This window comes from Epinephelus lanceolatus, chromosome 18 (assembly GCF_041903045.1).
Source record: "Epinephelus lanceolatus isolate andai-2023 chromosome 18, ASM4190304v1, whole genome shotgun sequence".
In the NCBI taxonomy this organism is placed as follows: domain Eukaryota; kingdom Metazoa; phylum Chordata; class Actinopteri; order Perciformes; family Serranidae; genus Epinephelus; species Epinephelus lanceolatus.
Window position 1 is genome coordinate 5,621,579 of NC_135751.1, and position 22,400 is coordinate 5,643,978.

The 22,400-nt window shown below is 41.6% G+C and overlaps 2 protein-coding genes across 4 annotated transcripts in view; both read left to right on the plus strand.

The window, feature by feature from the left end:
• The window catches only part of rbfox1 (RNA binding fox-1 homolog 1), a 554,543-nt gene that overhangs the window by 42,769 nt on the left and 489,374 nt on the right, over positions 1-22,400 (plus strand). The window lies entirely within an intron of this gene.
• LOC144458601 (E3 SUMO-protein ligase ZBED1-like) lies at positions 17,293-18,860 on the plus strand. The gene is made up of 2 exons (XM_078161316.1): positions 17,293-17,927; positions 18,039-18,860. Exons 1-2 carry the CDS (start codon positions 17,406-17,408, stop codon positions 18,417-18,419), a joined length of 903 nt encoding a protein of 300 aa, XP_078017442.1. The 5' UTR covers positions 17,293-17,405; the 3' UTR covers positions 18,420-18,860.

Below are 22,400 nucleotides of genomic sequence, written 5' to 3' on the forward strand. Positions count from 1 at the left end.
CGGGGGTGTCAGCGTTAATATGTTAACTGTGATGTGATTAAGGTCCAATCATAACTTGCTTTGTTTTTTTTAAATAGCATGTATCACTTGCTGTTATTTTTGTCCCTTTGACACACCCTAGTCAAGCTGCTGCTGCAACTTCCTGCTGCGACAGTGATGGAAAATAAGACACCAGTGGCTCATTTCACTATAAAGACCCCCTGATGGTTCAGTTGACAAGTTAAAAGTAATATACACCTGCAGAATAAAAAACTATTGGCATCTCTCAGAGCCGCCACTGCTGTTGGTCAGTGAAGAGGAGAACGCAGCTTCACCTGGTGCAATGTAAGTCTGAGTTGTTTAGTCCACTTGTGTCAGGAGGATCATAACTGTGGATGCATGTTTCCCTGTCAGAGATTCTTCAGGAGTTGCAGTCTTTACAAGAGTTAGGTCCAATGCTGCAAACCTGACTGACTGACTGGTCAGCGTCACTGTGAGCACCAGGTGTATATATTGTAAATAATTTCCTGTCACTGAACTTCAAATATAGACACTATTTTGTATTTTGATTTCCTGATTTGTTTTGTGCGTATACACGGTGAAACGCTCCATGTACAAAGGCTGCGTCCTTACTGCAGTGGCCGCAGATTCGATTCCAACCTGCAGCCCTTTGCTACGTCATCCCCTCTCTCTCCCCCCTTTCACGCTCCCACTGTCTTATCAAATAAAGGCCAAAAAAGCCCCCATCCAAAAAATGGACGTCTTGCAGACAGCTGCAGGACATCGCTGTTTGCATGATCCGGTATAAATTGATCTAAAAAAACCCCACAACAACTAGAACATTAATTCCTTTTGCAGCAGAAAGCTAAGGCTTCTGTCTTCCCTATCATCACTCATGACTTTAATTTACCTTACCTTACATTCTGTATAAATGTAGTATTTTGACGTAATTAAGCTGGTATTTCCCTGTAATGGCAACAGAGGTTGTTGTTTGCATAATTCTGGATATATGTATCGATCTGAAAAAAACACACAAAAAAACATAATTGCTAGAACATTTTCTTTTTGCAGCAGAAAGCTAAGAAACGTGGTGTAAAGAATAACTCCTTTTTTTATCAAGCGGGCTTATCTAAGATCACACTAATGTAGCTTGTATTGGGTGATACCAAAGTTATTATAAATTCTGCTACTAACGCATTCCCTGTTAAAACCACAAAGTTTGAACTTGTGAACCAGGTTCATCCTACATGTTTGATACACCATCCAGGCCTGTATATACAGTGGTGGAAAAAAGTTTTCGGACACCCTTAAAATTTTACACAATCTCAAATATTCTCATGAAATATTTGTGGAAAAATCTTTTTTGTGTTTCAAAAGGTGTGGCTGCATTAGACAGATACAAACAAATACAAATTATATTTTTTTGTTTATTGTTTACAAGAAAAACTAACAAAACTAAATTTCAATATGTCAGTTCTCAACATTGTCGGTATCAAAGTCAACAAATAACAGAGAATGTGTTCAAAACTGAACAAAAAATAAATAAACCATCACATCATCAAATTAATATTTAGTAGTCCTGCCACTGGCACGTAGTAGAGCTCTAATCCTGGCTGGCATGTTCCCCACGAGCCTTTCACACTGTTGAGGGGTAATCTTGTCCCATTCTTCTTGAATTACTGCTTTTAATTCTTCTAAATTCTTTGGTTTATGCTTTGAAACAGACCTTTTGATAATCCACCACAGATTTTAAATGGGGCTCATGTCCGGGGATTGAGCTGGCCACTCTAAGACCTGGATACTGTGCTCCTGCAGCCAACTTCTACTGGCCTTGGATGTGTGGCAAGGGGCATTATCTTGTTGAAACATCCAGTTTTTACCTCGACGGAACAGTGCACGCGCAGAAGGGAGCATGTGGGTTTCAAGAATGGTACAATACTTGGTAGAGTTCAATGTGCCATCACAGACAGTGAGATGACCAACACCAGCAGCACTCATGCATCCCCAAACCATGATACTGCCTCCACCATGCTTGACAGTAGGTACTGTACATGCTGGAGATAATGCTTCGCCTGGCCTTCTGCGTACCCTCACATTAGTAGGAGGAAGATAAAGCTGGAAACTGGACTCATCTGACCACAAAATCTTCTTCCAATTCCTGACTGTCCAGTTCTTGTGTGCCTGGGCCCAACGACGCCGGGCTAACCTCTGTCTCTCATTGATCAGGGGCTTCTTGATAGCCTTGTAGGACCTTAAGCCATGATATAAAAGTCGGCCACGTACAGTGCGGGTGGAACACTGGACACCAGTTTGGTTTGACCACTGCTGCTGAAGCTCCTGTGATGTCATTCGGCGGTTTTGCCTGCACATGTGGATCAGGATGCGGCCATTTCTTGCTGAAGAAACCCTTGGACGCCCAGATCTTGGTTTGTCTTCCAAGCTGTTGGTTCGTCTGTATTTCTGCAGTGTATCCAACTGCTGAAGGACGGCATCTGCACTTCCTGGCTATCTGGCGGCAGCTGTACCCTTCCTGGCTGAGAATCTTTATCTTCAGGCGTGTTTCCTGCGTTAGGTTCCTTGTTTTAGCCATTTTTGTGTCTGAAGAACTTTCATATGTGCTGGCTTTATGTAGACACGAAGCTTGGCAACAAAAATTGTGTCTTTTAATAAAAAGAATGACCTTCATCACTGGTATGACCCAATACTCAAAATTTCTTATGTATTTTTATGGAACCAATCAATTTTAAGTTTTTAATGGCTTTTTTAGGATTTATTTAGTATTTTGGCTGTGACTGTACTAAAAGAAATTGCACTTGAAGACCTAAGAGTGATTCTTAATGCAGTATTTATGTATATGTGTATATATATATATATATATATATGTGTGTGTGTGTGTGTGTGTGTGTGTATAGATAGATAATAAATTATTGCTTTTTAGAAAATATATTAATCTAAAAAGAAAAAAATCAGAACAGGATAACTGAATATTTTTATATCAGCAACAGTCATTTTTACAACAGCAAAGTCATTATATAAATAATATTCCTGACATGACAATACTGAGTGAAGTTTAGTTTTTATCAGCCACTGTAAGTCAGTCTTGTTGTCCTCTGTCCTCCTGTCCTCTGTCCTGCTCCCTCACTGCTGATGTGATTTGCTGTGTGCAGGTAACATTAGTGCTGGTAGAGAGAGGAGGAGCTGTTTTTCTCAGCCAGCAGCTCAGTTTAAAAGTATCTGCCCAGTTTTACGATAAGTGTCAAACGAAGTTAGTCTACATACAGACAGCTGTCATTTGAGCTTATTAGTAACAATTCACTATCAGCTGATCTAGCGTGCTGTCTAAATCAGCGTGTAAGACATGACGTTAGTGATGGTGGATGAGAGACCGCGGACGGAGCATATTGAATATAACTGTCTACATGTTTATATGCTCATGCTCATGCTTGCTGAACACATAATTATTGGCTTCTTATTCGATAAGGTTTAATTGCACTTACAGAGTGTAGATGCTGCAACTTGAGTAATTTTTGAGTCATCTTCACCTTGTTTCCACCGTGGCCCCTCAGCTGTTCGCAGATTGGTGTGTGTGTGTGTGTGTGTGTGTGTGTGTGTGGAGGAGTTCAGCCCCGACACAGAGAGCAGATGAAAGGCTGCAGGATGATAATGAATTAAATCAAAGTGTGTAAAAGTACCGATAAAAGAACATTCCGTCAGAGCTTATCAATACTACGGTCTTTGAAAATTTTGACCCGGGGCTAATTTTGTACCGGATTTTGGCACCCATCCATAGTCAACATCTAAAACGCTAAACAGTGTTGTCCCTTCCCTGTAAAATCAGCAGACCAAACATACGTATTCAAGCACATGTAGACAGACACACACATAACATCCTTTCACCACACTAAATATCTCCTCAGCTGTTTAACTCAGACTAACTACAATGTTTAGTAACAATAGTGAATGGCCTCTATGTAACAGAGCTCCAAGTAAAAAAACACGTTGTACATTTTCCATAAAACTTAGGGTAAAAGCCGATCCACAGTCAAACTCCGAGTACAGCCACACATTTTGACAAATAATAGCTCTCACGTACACCCCAGGTCTGACTGCTGCCTGTCGGCTAAATGCTTGAGCTAGCGGCAGTAGCTGCTGAGCTCCAGCATTACACATAGAAATGTTTCAACTTTTGTCAATATGGACATGCTGCACATCTTAGCTCTGGTAGATTCTCCACAATTCAGTCATTAAATTCATCTTACTGACACCACCCAGCTAGCAGTTTAACTTACTGAATGTCGAGTAGCAAAAGCATTTCAAAACAATAGCTTTGTTTAGCCAATTAGCTGAGGCCTACATGTAAGCACGGGAACTGCCCATTGGTTCGACAGCCCATTGGTTCGACATCCCATTCTACAGCCATCTACTCCAACACTGGGTAGCAGCTTCCTAATTTGTTTTTACACAACAAATTCATAACTCACAAAGCACACATGTTGATCCCGAATCTCCAGATCTGTCCAACAAAGGGAACTGCCCCGTCTTTCAGCAGTAACTGCTGTGAAAATCCAGCAGTAAATTGTTGCCAGTTTGTGAAGCAGTCCTCAGGAAAATAGAGGGAACACAATAAAATGTGTGGGTTGTATTGTGGAGGAATTGTATCAAAAAGAAATTCCCACCACTTCTTCTTTGTTCCTTCGTCCTTTGGCAGTCCAAACAAGGGTAATTTTTGGTCACAATGAAGAAAGCAGTGTCTCTGAGACATGGCGTCTCCTCAACATCTCCTCAACAGTTCAAACTCTACACCCTCTGCTCGGAGCATGGGTGCGGCTCAGTGTCCGGCAGGCGGGCACCGTGTGCAATACTAATTTGAACATTGTTAGGAAATAACTTTGCGGAAGTAAATGCTGCCGTTGTCTACGGTGGAGTCTAAATAGGTGGAGTAGGACTCGCTGACAGACATATTTCAGACTCAGGACTTGCATTATGCCTGGTACACGCTACACGCTGCTACTCACCAATTAACCCCGGTCGTCTTTCACGGCGTGTGTGATGTCATCGGGTTATTCTTGTCCTGTTTTTATTACTTTCACTATTATTTGAGTCACTGTGTCTGTTCATGTGCCAGCCGACATGTTGTTGTAGTCACCTAAAAGCGTCAGCAGATGGCAGGAGCTACATTTGAAGCACCATACATAAACTATCAAGCTACTGTATCTTCCACAGGAAGTTCTGACAAATGTTTCAGAATAAAAGCCTATTTAGAAAATGGAGGGATTCTCTCAGCCAGGTTATAAGGGGCTTTTAATTTGAAACAAGTGTTGAGTTTGAAATGACGGTGCAATATGTTAACTTGTAGATTGTTTCAAATGAAGCTGGGAGCCTCTGCAGTTGTGGTGAGTAAAAGCCCCGCCACTATTTGTTAATGTTATTACTTTATGTCCGACCGTGAGGATGTACCATTGTTTGCTAGCTTGATGCTAATGACAGTAACGTTAACTCAGCGGGTTGACAAAGTGCCTCTGCTGTTTCACACCATCATTTCCCCTTTTACTCAAAGTGGTAACATATCTAGAGGAAATATTAAAAATGCTGGGGTGTTGTTGTCATACAGTTGTCTATGGCAGCAGATCGTTCTGTGTTTCTACTGGTCAAAGTGACGGCTGTGATGGGAGAACTGGATCTCAGTGAAGGGCAAGTGGTCCATAACTTTAATTTTGGAGACAAAAAATGTAGGCTTAGCGCCCTGTGGTCCATTGCCCAATAGGAAATGTAGAATACTCAAAAGTACTTTAAAAGTGCTTGAGTTACTTTTCTCAGGGAGTAACGTTGGAAGTACTTTTAAAGTAATTGAGTTACTTTACTCAGGGAGTAACGCAATAAAGTAAGTGGTTACTTTTTTAAAAAGTAACGCAGTAACGTACTTTGATTACTTTTAAAGTAACCCTTACCCAACTCTGGTCAGGACATCCTTAGGATTTTTTTTTTTTTTTAAGATAGTTTTTGGGCTTTTTGCCTTTATTTGATGGGACAGCTATAGCATGAGGGGGAGAGAAAGAGGAGGGATGACATGCAGCAAGGGACTGTGGGTTGGAAGCGAACCTGCAGCCGCTTCAGCAAGGACATGGCATTTGGTGCCTGCTCTGCCACATGAGGTAATGGGTGCCCCAGGACATCCCTAGTATTTGTGTCAGGAATGGAAAGAGAGAGCTGTAGAGAGAAGATAAAAAAACCATCTTTCTGTTTCACCTGCAAGTAGACACGCTTAGATTGTTGGTTTCAGGACGTTACTTCATCGGTCAGATCCAGTTCCTCCTAAAGTGCAACACACACCGCCGCCGTACGCCGCGCATCAAAACGCTTGCCTCCATTATATTCTATGAACCAACCCACACTGGCACTGGCCGACGCGCCGCGCCGCTCTACTTCAGCCCACTGCTCTATTTCCAGCGCAGCAGATGGCGGCGCTGCGAGAAAAGCCTTTTATGTATGTCTCGTCTCGTAGGACCAACTCTGGTTGTTTCAAATTTTTAATAAGATGACTTTGATAAGAAACTCACCCGTGAAATCCAAGTTGTTGTTGCCTCAAAGTTTTTCCTCTTCTTCTTCTGTTACTAGCAGTTGGCAAACGTTGGCAACTAGTGTAGGTACAGCCACCTAGCAGGCTGGGGTGGGAAATACATGTTGACGGTGCCGCTGCGTGCCGCTGTCAGTCTGTGTTGGGGGGCGGCACTTGACGGCCACAGCGCCGCGCCGGCGGCGGTGTGTGTTGCACTTAATTCTGTTAGTTGCAGTGGTGTGGGGGCCTGTGGTTTCAGACACTGGTTGACAATTCAAGAAGCACTGTGTCTGGGGCATGCTGACACCTTAAGGAGCAGGCAGGAGAGCCACATGAAGATTGTGTGGCTTGTAAGTCAAGCATGTACATTGCCGACATTCTGAAGGTTATCCTTAGATGTACAGGGACTGACTGATCCTGAGATTGACTTGATCTTGATGAATTTATTATGGAGGAAAAGGTACATCTGAGGGGAAATCACACTTTGTGTAACCATTTTGGACACCAACAGCACAACTGTGTGATAACTTAATAATCTTTTATTTAGCTGGTTAACCAACATCCGGAGCACAGCTTGTTTCGTGTCACACTGTGCACTTACTGTACAAATTCTGTCCCCATATATCAGGTGTATGTGTGTGTGTGTGTGTACGTGCATGTGTGCAAGTGTGTGTGTGGCCATCTGTCTGGTGAGAAAATGTGCAGTGAACACTTTTGTTGATTTGGCAGAGGCTATGTGCAAATGAAAAGCATTTTTTAACCATGTCATTTGTTACCAACATATAATAAATGGTTTCATTGTTTTAATGTTTAATTAATTTGCAAATGATCATTAGCAACAATTAGACAATTGCAAAACCGATCAATCTGTGCTCATGTTGTGTTGAGGAAAAAGTCCTGCGAATTTTGTAGCATGTATTTTCTGTAAATGTTTTGATGCAGTTTAGAAATATGTTAAGTTAAATGTGTATGACAGTGTACAGGTGACAAACAAACAGAGTCTGTGACTTACCATTGCAAAGGGTGTAGGCAAAGTTCTGTACAGCAGAATCAGTTTTATGTCGGCACAATCCATCATACACATTTGTTTCTGTGTCTGCTTTGTCTGTTTTCTCCAACTGTTTGCTAGATTCTGAGCAATTTTAAGGGGGTGAAAACTAGTTTTGGATAGCATGCGTTAGCAGGAGGTGTCCATATCTAGATGTCAGGCTTATGTCCTCTACAGTGGAAATGTGCTGAAAATCGAGAATTACAGTTATAATTTATTTGGGCCATGTAATCACCAGGCCTTGAGAATGTAGCTCACAAACCAAAAAAAGGATCAGGTTAGGAGTTGTCCAGATAACTGAAAACAAAAATAATTATAAGGGATGCTCTGATTTATCAGCTGAACATCGGCACTGGCCGCTATTTTCCTTGCTGACTGCCATCGGCCTATTGGCAAATAAGTTTTCAGTGGGAACTGCCCATTGGTCCGACAGCCCATTGTTCCGACCATATTAAACCCATTGTTTCGAAGTCCCGTTGTTCCGAAATCATCATGATGCCCTGTGGTTAAGGTCTGGTTAGGTTTAGGCACAAAAACCACTTGGTTAGGGTCAGGAAAAGATCATGGTGTGGGTTAAAATGAAAAAGAAAGTGGCAAACACATAAGCCGTGAGCCTGCTTCGCCTCAAGCCTTTCCAACTGACCCAGAGCCAGTCGCGGTGCACCATCAAGGCAGAAATACGTCTGCCGGGAGCCGTTCAGCACCGCGGACCGTCGGACTAATGGGATGTCGGACCAATGGGCTGTCGGACCAATGGGCTGTCGGACCAATGACATGGACCCTTTTCAGTTTGGTGCAGGCTAAAATGCAGGGCTTGAGCCTAGCAGCCACAAACTTAAATTAGTGAGAAGGTACAAGAAGAATACAATGACTGTTTGGCATATGGGCTCTATAATTTCACCATTTTGTGACAAGATGGGTAGTAACAGCCAGAGTCCTGTCGTCGTGGAGACAGTAGTAAATGCATTTGGGACAAACAGAGATCTTTCCCGGATGCCTCTGGGATGAAAGGTTGCAGCATACTCATTATTGTTGCATCAGAGGACATCCCCTATTGTTACCTGATAATGCTACATTGTGAAAAACAAATCTGTGTTGAAATCAGCAAGAGAAGAACTAGTTAACGTCAGCTGTTAGCAGCTGGTGGCTGCAACGAACAGCTCACTGAGGTTGCATTGAATTACATTATGATGCGTCCCCTCTCCAAGCTTGGGTCCTCTGCCAGTGGCCTGGGAGTTTGAGGGTTCTGCACAGTATCTAACCTGTTCCTAGGACTGCACTCTTCTGGACAGAGACCTCAGATGTTGTACCTGGAATCTGCTGGAGAGCTAGTTAATATTAGCTAATAATAATTCTAATATACAGTGCCCTCCAAAAGTATTGGAACAGTGAGGCCAATTCCTTTATTTTTGTTGTAGACTGAAAATATTTGGGTTTGACATCAAAAGATGAATATGGGACAAGAGATCAACATTTCAGCTTTTATTTCCAGGTATTTACATCTGGATCTGATACACAACTTAGAAGATAGCACCTTTTGTTTGAACCCACCCATTTTTCATGAGAGCAGAAGTATTGGAACATGTGACTGACAGGTGTGTTTTGTTGCCCAGGTGTCTCCCAATTACATTGATTATTCAGACAATAAATAGCACTGAATGTCTGAGCTCAGTTTCAGATTGGGTACGATAGGTTTTGCCTGTGCAGACTGCATTTAGAGGTGGAACCAACATGAAAACCAGAGAGCTGTCTATGGGTGAAAAAGAAGCAATTGTGAATGTGAGAGAAGATGGACAATCAATCAGAGCCATTGCACAAACATTGGCCATAGCCAGTACAACCATTTGGAATGTCCTGAAGAAGAAAGAAACCACTGGTGTACTAAGCAACAGACGTCGAACAGGTAGACCAAGGAAAACATCAGCAGTTGATGACAGAAACATTGTGAGAGCTGTAAAGAAAGACCCTAAAACAACTGTTAGTGACATCAGCAACAACCTCCAGAGGGCAGGAGTGAAGGTATCACAATCTACTGTTCGTAGAAGACTTCATGAACAAAAGTACAGAGGCTACACCAGATGATGCAAACCACTCATTAGCAAGAAGAATAGGAAGGCCAGGCTGGAATTTGCCAAAAGGTACAGAGATGAGCCTCAAAAATTCTGGGAAAAAGTTTTATGGACTGATGAGACAAAGATTAACTTTTTCCAAAGTGATGGAAAGGCGAAAGTTTGGAGAAAGAAAGGATCTGCTCATGATCCCAAACATACAAGCTCATCTGTGAAACACGGTGGAGGGAATGTCATGACTTGGGCTTGCATGGCTTCTTCTGGGACGGGCTCTTTCATCTTCATTGATGATGTAACACATGATGGCAGCAGCAAAATGAACTCAGAAGTCTACAGAAACATTTTGTCTGCTAATTTAAAGAAAGATGCAACCAAACTGATTGGGAGATCCTTCATCATGCAGCAAGATAACGACCCAAAACACACTGCCAAAACAACAAAGGAGTTCATCAGGGGCAAGAAGTGGAAGGTTTTAGACTGGCCAAGTCAGTCTCCAGACTTAAACCCAATAGAGCATGCATTTTACCTGCTGAAGAGGAGACTGAAGGGAGTAACCCCCCAAAACAAAAAACAACTGAAAGAGGCTGCGGTGAAAGCCTGGAAAAGCATCACAAAAGAAGAATGCAAAAGTTTGGTGATGTCAATGGGTCACAGGCTTGATGCAGTTATTGAAAGCAAAGGATTTGCAACTAAATATTAAGTCTCATTCACTTTAATCTATTTTAAGTTTATATGTTCCAATACTTTTGCTCACCTAAAAATTTTGTGTTCCATTACAAATAATGCTATCTTCTAAGTTGTGTATCAGATCCAGATGTAAATACCTGGAAATAAAAGCTGAAATGTTGATCTCTTGTCTCATATTCATCTTTTGATGTCAAACCCAAATGTTTTCAGTCTACAACAAAAGTAAACGAATTGGACTCACTGTTCCAATACTTTTGGAGGGCACTGTATAATTCTCTCCCAGTTAGTAGGTTACAGCCCCCAGTGCCCCGATCACCAGTCCTTGATATTTTTCGAGCTTCTTGTGTTTCTTCTTCCTGATGTTGCTGTTGCTTGGGGTCTCTGCATCTATCACCGCTGTCTTCTTCTTCTTTTTTTTTTTTATTAATAGTTTTTCATTTTTAATAGCAGTTACAACAACAAACAAGACGCCAACAACCAAAATGATACGATAAACAGACAAACAGTCAGACAAACAACTGAACAAATGAACTAACAAAAAAGGAGGTGGGGGAATACAGAGTATGACAGAGATTCAGTTATACAGTCTGTTTAAGTTTTCGCAAAACAGGATGTAATAAAGTTCCAGGGACTGTCAAGTTCATCAGGCATAGCATCATCTTGAAAAGTTAGAGCAGCCCGTTCCATTGATAACAGATCCAGAAAGTCCTTACGCCAGTTCTCCACACTGAAACAATTTGGTTTGCATTGTTACCAGTTCATTAATATTATCTGCTTGGCTGATAGGAAGGCCAGTGTTATAATGGTATGTACAGTTTTGAATGATCAATTGGCATTTTCACACCTAATATACAAGTGACTGGGCAAGGTTTGATATCTATATTAAGAAGGTATGACAAATTGTTAGTAACATCCAACCAGAACTGCTTGACAAGAGGACAGTACCACAACAAATGCATCAGCGTACCCTCTACTTCACAACCATGCCAACACAATTTGGATGATGTATGATCAATTTTTTCAACGTGAAGGGTGTAATGTATAACCTGTATATTGTCTTTATTTGCAAAATTTTGTATCTAACACATTTTGATATTTTAGTACTATTTTTGAGAGCTGCTTCCCATTGTGTTGTACTTATGTGTAAACCCATGTCACATGTCACGTTACAAATTGTAGTTAAGTTTGGAGGTTGTTGCCAAATATAGCAGAACACAACATTGTTGAGACTGTACCTCTCTTGCCAGCAGCAGTCATTAATTGGTCTTCCAAGTCTCTCTTGTTCCCTATGTCCATACTCTTAGAAAGCAATGACTTTAAAACAGATTTAATTTGCAGGTAAGATAAAAATTCTGAATCTCTCAGCCCAAACTTTATTTTCAAGTCATTGAAAGGAATCATATTACCATTTTTAAACACATGCCCCACCTGTTTTATGTTATGTTGCTGCCATATACTATTTTTAAGGGCTTTACCTGAATAAGAGATTGTTCCATAGTGGACATGATGGTAAAGAAATTCCACTAAAACCTAAACGTTTCTGTAGCATTTTCACTATCTGGCATGAAAATTGTAAAAGTGGATTGTCCATTCTAGGAGTGATTTTTGGATTGTGCCATAAGCCTTGCAGAGATAACTCTTTGTTGAGGTCTTTTAATATTTGTTCTTTGAGTCATTCCCAGCTGCCAAGCACTCTAACTTAATTATAAGCCCAATGCAGGGGATATCTTGAGTTATATTCTATGTAATACTGATGAATATCAGGAAGCCCTATTCCTCCTCTACTTTGCGGGTTTATTCATTTTTTATGACTGATAGTGGGTTTTTTATTCTTCCACAGGAAGCCAGAAAGTAGTTTATTTACCTCTTTAGACCAGCTGGGAGGAAATTTAAGCAGTATAGATGATATAAGAAACGCCAGCCTTGGTAACATATTCATTTTAACAACTAATCTGCCCCACAGGGATAGGGGCAAGACTGTCCATCGTTTAATGTCCTCCCTGATAGACTAGATCTAGCGCATTTAATTCAACTATTTTATTAACAGGGGATCGAATTTTAATGCCTAAGTATTACATGCCTTTTGCGCTCCACTGAAATGGAGCAGTGCCCAAATGTGATTGAAAAGTTAAATGATTAAGTGGGATATCCTCACTCTTACTATAGTTTACTTTGTAGCCAGAGAGCTGTCCAAATGTATCTATAAATTTTAATACTTGTGGAATAGAGTGCTTAGGATTCGCTAGTGTTAATAATATGTCATCGGCAAAAAAGTTGGCTTTGAATTCATAGTCACCTACACTAATACCGGTTATATCTTCCTGTCTCAGGAGCATTTTTGCACAGCCTGCACCTGAGGACCTGTCAGGTGTGGTAGACTCCTGCCTCTGTTGATCTTGTACTAAGTGCCTGTTCTTGTGCTGCCATGATCAGTGCTTTTGTAGGATGATTAGTGTGATTAGTAGGTATTTGGCTGTGGCTGACTTCCTTGCGGCCTCCTCATGGTTCCCATTTGCCTGCGGGACCCCAAGGTATATGTAGCTGTCCTGAACATCTACAGTGCTGCCCTCTGGTAGTTCAGCCCCCTCAGCTCTGATCATCTATCCCCTCTTTAACACCATCTGACCAAACTTATCTAGTCCAGATTCTGATGTCATTGCTGTAGATCCTGGTGAGGTACATCAGTGAGTCGATGTCTCACTCACTCCTGGTGTACAGCTTGATGTCATCAACTATTGGATTGGTTGCCATGAAATTTGATGCACATGTACCCCTCAGGATGAACTGTAATGACACTGATGATCCCTTCAGGTTTCTTCTAGTACCATCATTGGGTCAAAATTGTATTTCCCCAATTTGGTTTATGACCAAGTACTTGCAAAACTCGTGACATATTCATTGACCTTAGATGTATTTTGCATTTTATCTCAGTAGCAAATCTCAGCATGTTAACATTTTGTGAGCATGTTAGCATGCTGAAATTAGCATTTATCTTAAAGCACTGCTATGCCTAAGTACAGCCCCACAGAGCTGCTAGCATGGCTGTAAAATCATAGGGCGTATGTGGACAGCTGCAATCCTGCAAACATCCATACCATTCTATGCATAGTACAGCTGATGGTTCTTCTTAGCCCCCGGCAGTAAATTGGAGTGTTTGGAGGGGAGCTAGTGAAACTAAACAATGCTGCTGGGTCCGAAGTGAATTTCCGCACATTCACACAAAATGGGCTGCATCAATCAATCAGTCAGCTTTGTAGGCTCCAGGAATGCTGTTGTAGACCCGATCTAGTGTTCTGTCCTTCCTTGTTTTGATTTCCACGTTCTTATAAAATCTGGGGAGCACAGTCTTTAAATTAGTGTGATTAAAATCACCAGCCATGATAAAGAAGCCCTCTGGGTGTTTGTTCTGCTGATACTGTCGTGCAGCCTGCTAATAGCTACGTTAGCATTAGCTTGCGGGTGGATATACGCAGCAGCTACAAACACTTCAGTGATTTCTCTGGGAAGGTAAATGGCTCTGCACTTCAACAGTAAAAACTCCAGGTCTGAACAACACTGTCTCTCAACAACTGTTGTTAATATAGACGCACATGCCCCCTCCTCTTGTTTACCGGAGTCTGATGTGCGGTCTGCCCGAAAGATTGTGCGGCCTGCCTGCTCCACAGCTAGGTCCGGGATGTTTTCCTGCAGCCAGGTCTCTGTTATCACCGTGATACAGCTGTTCATCCGGTTGTTAACGTCCCGTAATGTTATTTCGTCCATTTTGTTAACCAGGGAGCAGACGTTGGTGAGAAAAACGCTTGGAATCGCTGGTTTATGCAGAGTCGTGCTTAGCCTAGCTCTGATGCCGGCCCGCTTGCCCCGCTTCTGGCGTCTTTCGCAGCACTGTTGTCGCCTCCTCTCGGCCCGTTCTTGCCGGCGTATCCTCTCTGGGAACGAGTCGAACCCTACCGGGGTCCAGCCAGTCCAGTTTTGTTTCAGGCTGATAAGTTCGGTTCAGGTGTAAGCCCTTCTCGGTAAGTAGCTGCGAACTAAGGAAGAGCGCCCCGTCGCTGCGTCTACACGTGAATCTTTTGCCGCCGCTGATGCAGTACGCACGAGAGCTGTATTTTATTAATATTTTATGTATTTTTATTGTATATTGTGATTTCTTCCTCTTTTTTTCTTGTGCGTGTGCAAATAGTTTTACTAGTTGTGCACTTTTTACTATGGGGCTCACGTAGTCACTTTGTCTCTATGATTTCTTTCTTGTTGTATATTGCCATTGTGAAGCACTTTGTGACCTATGTCTGCGAAAAGTGCTACACAAATAAATTTTACGTACTTTCCTTTTATTTATTTACTTCCATTTTTTTGTGGTTGGTCAACAGAAGTCGATCATCAGTGGACTATTCTTTATTGCCTCCACAGAGTCGGTGTTGCAAACTAACGGACTGACTGACTCTTTTGGATGTCCTGACAGCTGTGCAGTAAAGGCCAAACATGAGCCTCGCTGACGTAATCACTGTTGTGGCAGCCAATTAGCAATTGGTGCTAAACAGGGTGACTAAACTATGAGTCATTTTGTACTGCAGCACTCTGAGCTTTCACTTGTGTGTTGCACAGGCTGTATATGTGCATGTGCACTCAGTGGCTTACTATGAGTACTTGTGCCCTGGACTGCTCCTGTTTGTCTTTACCAAATATGAGCCAGAAGCTTATTGCTTCACACAGCCATTCACTTCACTGTAGGGAGAGGGTGAGGAAAAGCAGCTTTCACATCCGTCACCCTGAGCTTAGTTTTCTTTTTTGTTTTCCCAACTTCTCTTCACCTAAATCTTTCCATTTGTTTCCCTTCCAAGGACTTTTTTTTAAACAACAATGATGTGAGTATGGTTATCTGGGATGATTACTCTTCACGTTGGCCTTCTCCAAGGGTCCAGGTGCAGCCTTTTTAAAATTTATCTGTAGGAGCAACCTTCCTCACCAGAGAGAAAAGAAGCCTATGTTAATATTAACACAATGAATAATTCGATACTAGTATTCTTGAATAAACCACTATACTAGTGGAACAAGAGGTAATTTTTTTTATTGTTTTAAATTGATGATAAATGGAATAGAATTGTTGGATAATGGACCTAGCTGGATAAATTGGGATTGAGTGAAATAAAAATATAAATATGTACATTGGTTGCTTGGGAGTGGGGAAATTGTTTGCATTTGTTAGGAATATATTTCCTCCTTGGAAGCAAACATAGATTAAATTGGGCTTGTAGATTAAAACTGGGCTTGCTGGACATTTCAAACTTCACATGTTAGGCTAGCAACTTAACTAGCTTCCATGCCAAGAAAGAGAAAGTGACAAAGCCACGTCTTGATGAAAAAATAAAGCCTTATAGGTAGCCTAGTTTGTATATACACACAGGGCAATGTCTGAATGTCAAGCATTCTCCCTGTTACTAATTCATCGACCTCAACTGTTACAGTTTTCATAGGGGCTACTTTCTTGCTGCTTTACTCTTTGATCAGATAGATTCTAATTTGCATAAAAAAGTTGCTGATGTATTTCTTAGGCAAATTTACCATTAAAGGACTTCTTGTCTTGTTTAAGAATAGTGTTCTTGGAATTTTTTTGCACGTTAGCCTGTCATGATAGCTACTTCTGTTTGCACTATATATATCTGAAGTATGCAGGCTCAGGGGCTGTGCTGTGCTGACTGTATAAAAAGATGGACAGTGCATCTCCACTTACCCCCACTTTTTTAATTTTAACAAATATCCCAGATATGGCTGCTGCCATCCTGCGCTGGTGACTGCATTTGGAGCCAGAGTCTGCGATGTTGAGTACTAGGGCTGAACGATTAATTGCATTTGCGATAATATTGCGATATGACAAAACGAGATTTTCTAACCGCAAAGGCTGCGATTTGACGGGTCACGTGACTTGCAAGTGAGCCGAGCAGCATGTCAGTTGTGTGGAATTATTTTTGCTATAAAAAAGAAGATGCTGCACAACGTCAGGTATTGTACAGAACGTGCCTCGCTACTGTTGCTACCTCACGAGGTAACACTACGAACCTTTACCAACACTTAAAAAACCCCCACAAAGCCATGTACGATAGTTGCATGGCTAGAATGCCAACGACCAGTGCTACAACTTCAAGTAAGCAAAGTACCAGCCAACAGGGATCACTGACCGAACTGTTTGAAAGTATTACTCCTTATGAACAGAATTCGAAACGGCACGGAAATGGAAATAACTCAGGCAATAACGGAGTTCATAGAAAAAGACATGATGTCCATTAGTGTAGTGACCAATCTTGGGTTTACGGCTTTGGTAAACACAATGGATAAGCGGTACAGAATGCCCTCATGCACACATTTTAGCCAGGTTGCCATACCTGAGCTATACAAAAAATGCAGACAGAGAGTTGCAGCGGAGCTGAAAACAGTGGAGTTTTTTGCAACAACAACTGATCTGTGGTCGAGCCGTACGTCGGAGCCATGCCAGAGTCTAACGGTGCATTACATTGACGAAGACTTAAATCTCAAAGCTCGCTGCCTTCAAGCATCCTACTTCCCGGACGACCACACGAGGGAAAACATTGCAGCCGCCCTGAGAGAGGGGCTTGCCAGCTGGGATCTACAGGAAGAAAACCACATCTGTATAACAACGGACAATGCATTGAATATAGTGATGGCAGCACAGATAAATGAATGGACCCGACTGCAGTGTTTTGGGCACTGATTACATCTTGCCATCGGTACGTAAATTAGTATCATGACGTATGTCGGCATTTGTGTGCGTGATTGTGTGAGCAGAGAGAGACAGTGTGTGTGTGTGTGTGTGTGTGTGTGTGTGTGTGTGTGTGTGAATGTAAGAGGTGGAGGGAGAGAATGTGAATGTGTGTATTTATTCCAAAGTTGATAACCTTAATCACACAAATCAAATTGTATAAATTACACTGTTCTTATATTATTTCGTATTACAGGACATGCACTCAAAGATGACAGGGTGTCAAGAGCAATAGGGCTGTGCAAGAAGGTGGTGGGGCACTTCTCTCACAGTTGGAAGAAGAAGGCAGCAATGACTGAAGCACAGAGGGAGCTCAAACTTCCTGAGCACAGCCTCATCACTGAATGCCCAACAAGATGGGGATCCAAAGAAATGATGATTGCCAGGGTGCTAGAGCAGCTCAAAGCCATTTCTCAGGTATTGTCAGGTGACCGATATGCACGCTCCCTCATCCCATCCTGGCAGGATGTTCAGGTGTTGGAATCTATTCACAATGCACTGCATCCTCTCCTGGACTTTACAGATGCTCTCTCTGGAGAGGAGTATGTGAGCATCTCCTACCTCAAACCAGTTCTTCACCTTCTGGCCACATCAGTCCTGGCTGAAGATCAAGAGGACACTGACCTGACTAGGTCAATCAAAACCAAGGTCCTGGCATACCTCAATGATAAGTACAGTGACCCCAGCATCCAAGAGCTTTTGGATGTTGCATCCTTCCTGGACCCCAGGTTCAAAACCCAATACATCACTGCAGACAACATTCCTACCATTAAGACCCGACTCAAGACTGAAATGCTAGAATCAGCAAGGCGTGCATATAGCCAGGTTAGTAATAATTATGTATCTCACAAACACACTTTATATTTATTTATTTGTAATCCAACTTCAATACTAATTGCTGTTTTTTTTTTCATCTGGTAGGAGAAGAGGTTTCATACTGAAACCACTCCGAGGCCTCAAGGTGCACAGCCCTCTGGCGAAAAGGTAAAGAAGTCTCTTGGCAGCTTCTTCAAGACTGCTTCTGCTTCTCCCATGCAACTTGAAGATGTCACTGAGGCAGAGTTAAACACTTACCTCATGACCCCTGCCATTGATGGAGAAGATGAACCCTTGGCCTGGTGGAAGGTGCACAAGATCAACTTTCCACGACTGTGCAATATGGCCCGCAAGTATCTCTGTGTCCCTGCGACAAGTGCTCCTTCAGAGTGTGTTTTCACCGCTGGAGGGAATATAGTGACTTGCACTCGCTCGTCTTTAAAACCAGCGAAAGTTGACATGCTGGTTTTCCTTGCAAAAAATCTGTGAGCTCCTGAGAACTACACAGAAGAATCTTTCTGGCTGACAGTGCCATACTCATTTTGCACTTTAGTATGTTGTGTGCTGCTGTTACTGAGTGAATATCATATTTCCATTAGTGTTCAAAAAGTTTTTTTCCCCTTCTTTTAATAAGAACATTCACTAGTTTATTTTGTGTTCATTGGGAGTTTGATTTACCTAAAAAATGTCCAGTTGGTTAAAGCAGATATTTGTTCTCCTTACTTTTCCTGCACTTTAGTATGTGTGATGTTACTGACTGGAGATCAGTAAGCTTTATTTTTTTTACATTTATATCTGACTGTATATTTTATTCATTTATTTATAGACTGTCCTGTTAAGTTCAGACAGTGTTTAAGAAGTGCAGTCCACATGTTTACATATCATGTTTCATGAAACATGAAAAGTTAGACATGTTGAAGAGGTAAAGCCACAGATTTGTTTGCTTTATTGTTGTAATCTGCGCTTTAAATAAATCTGATATTGTTTATTATGAAACAGATTGATTTATTGCTTGTGTTCGTTGAAAAATACATGAGAAGAGGACCTTGAAAAAATAATTGCATATTAAATCGCAGTCGCAATATTGAGGAAAAAAATGGCAATTAGATTATTTTCCAAAATCGTTCAGCCCTATTGAGTACCCACCCAAACACTCACCCAACCAATCACAAGCATCGCCACTGTTCATGAGCACACCAGTTAGCACATATAGCTGTCAGCCATGATGTCAAACAGCATTTTATATCATCAAATAACTAATTAAAGTCAAGCTTATTAGATAAACAAATACTTGAACATACTGCAGCATGATAAGAAATGCCTAAATTGACAGAAACCATTTTTGAGAAAAATTTATTTGACATGTTTGAGTTTTTGAGTTTGGCCCATGTCCCAACCACTAACACAGAGGAGGTGTGCTTTTTGACCCATACTGCAGTGGGCCACCGGAGGGCGATCAAGATGTTTTGTCTTCACTTTTGGGGGGTTGTAATATTGTCCATCTTTTTTATACAGGCTATGGTTGTGCCATATAAATGTTTGTGTTCTTGCATACAGTGCTATTTATTTATGTTGCACCTTGGCCCCAGAGAAATGCTCTGTCAACCTGCCTTGCACAGAGATTTAAAATAAAAGGTAACTGTATTGATCGATATATTGTCCCAGAAATAATCATGATAAATGATATTATTGCCATTTTGAGGCCATTTTATGCCACTGATATAATGATTATAGCATGATGATACAAGTATGCTCCTTCAAAGAGCAATGAACCTTTAATTCTTAAGAATGTTCAGACATGGGAATTTAACAAATATTTAATATATATTTAACATATATAGTAATGAACACCTGTTAATTTAATAAACAATAACATATATGAGATATAAACAAAGCCAAGTGATGCCTCTAATCACTACATGACGGGCTTAGCGAAGCTGCGGGAACACCGCAGTTACCTCCAAGCAAGCTAAGACTATCAGGACAGTGCCTCTTGCACTCCAAAAATGTAGCTGCACGCTACTGGTAAGCTACACTGTGTGGGCTTTGAAGTGTTGTTTTATTCTGTTCTGAACTCATGCAAGTAGGTGGGGGTTGTGAGAAAAAAAGGGAATTGCTGAACCCAAGTCTTAAAATGGTCAGGAAAACCCTGCTGTTTATTTTGCTGCGTCATGTTGCCTAAAATGTTGGTGCAATTCTGGTGTAAACCAACACACACAAACACAATGCTCAGCAAAATGATGGATCATTATGGTTCATACACTGTGCGAGAAACTGATGACGAAATTATCATGACAGGCCCATTTTGCCTTTGTGTATACAAGGTCTTGAAATGAATATCATGGCATCCATACAGAAAGTCAGCTATCTTACCAACACGTGTATTTAAAAAGTATCATACAATCCCTGGCCCTGGGTATAAGGTGCTTAATATATCATATTAGCTGCAGATAACTGATCATCTGTATTCTGAATATACCTTCACCTGCTTATGATGACAGGCTCAATTCCCATATCATTTAATGCTCCAGAATCTCTAAGACAAAGGAATACCTGTAGGATACTGCTGATTGTCGCAGACGCTGGTCCAGTGAAAGGAGTAATCTGAGGCTGTGCCCATAATTCACACAAGGTAACCTGAGACTAGGAAAAAGTGTGGATAAAATAAATAAAATTCTAGATTTCATCATGCTGGTGTGAGACTGGCCTGCTCAGCAGGGCCTCATCTGGAAGCAGTATCATTTGTAGGCCTACACTTTGTGCACATTTGTTTGAGTGTTCATGAACAAAACAATGGCTAAAAGCAAGCTAATACCAGCACACTGCAATACCTGTGTGACACAGAAACACATGGAGCTATGAGAGCTGGAAGATAAAAAAAAAAACAAAACAAAGAAAAGCGATGTGTTGTGTCTTCCACACATTCCATCTAAAGAGCTAGGTGTGTGTGTGTGTGTGTGTGTGTCAGCCTCCACGGCAGACACTCAGCCATGTGTGGGCTGCCTAATTAATGTGTGTGTGAGTCTGGTTTCTGTGTGTCTTTGTTTGTGTGTTTGTGTGTGTGTGTGTGTCAAGGACCCCTAGAGAACGCTGTTTTCCTCATTTGTGGTGACAAATAGGCAGCTTGTGGAGAAAGGGCGATGCGATGCTCTGCGTCGCAGTTGACCCTTGACATCTCATTTGGGCCTGATAGATGGGCGCTGTGGCAGGATGCTGTTTCCCATCTGAAGAAATGACCAGGTAGCATACACACACTCCCCCCAACAAAGTCCCCCAGCACAGAGCAGGCGCCTGGATGTGAGGACATTACTGGACAAGTGCTGGGTGGAGAAAAAGCCTGATGTTGTTATGCTATGTTGGTATTTTCATGTCAACGGTGAATTGTATGTTAGGCGTGGTGGTGTTTTCTTCTTTATTAGCCTAGTGATTATTATCTTTACAACCATGTGAACAGGAACTACATATAAATGGCTAATGCACCATGACAGCAGTAGGCCATATCATATCATTCACGATAATACCGGTATAATTTTTAATATGATAATACATATCGTGATACTTGCAGTATTTCGACTTAACATATTGATGTCATTATCCACTGCAGTAACAAGCATGGCTGAAAGTGAAATTATTAGCGACTCTGCAGTGGTTCCAAAAGGAGGAGCAGCTTCAGTAGTGTGGATGAAAACTGTGGCGTCCTGAATGTTTTATGAACAGCCCCAGACTTCTCAGACTCTTTCAGTGACTTCCTACTCAGAGGGAACTTATTCAGAGGCTCCTCTGGCAGCAGCATGGCATCTCTCCTTCTCCTTTCTCGCTGTGTGCACTCGGGTGTTGGTGTCGTCAAGTAGGAGTGGGCACATTGATACCAAAATGCTCTATGTACTGCATCAAGAGGATCGATAGCAAAAAGAGATCAATTCCTCTCTTCTATGTTGTACATATTAGTATTTTAAGTGTGTCTGTGCAAACATTCCATTGTTGTGAACACATCTAGTGCATGTACTCTTTGCTTCTCCACTGCTTTAATGTTGTCTGCACTCGAACAAGTGATTCCAAACCCAGCAGTGTTTTTTTTAGTTCCACTTTCACCCAATGTTGGCAGTAGGAGGACAGTAAGCTCACCTCCCAGCTCTCCTGTTTACTGTCGGGGGCTGATGCCAACCCTCAGTTGTACTATGAATAGAATCGCATGCACGTCTGCATCACCCTAGCTGTCTGTGGACGTTCAATGCAGATAATGTGTCTGAGCCTGACTACTTAATATACCTTTAAAAGATTTTGAAAAGTTTTGCAGTGCCATGGCAGGATCCATAATAGAAAAAAATACTATTAGTGTCAGAGATTGACAAATCATTTAAAAAATCGTTAAGTCCAAAATCCTTATAATTTCCCGTGGTGATGATTTGACTTTGGTAAATATGATATCAATAATGTTGGGATTTTGTAAAGGCAAGTTGGTTATTGATT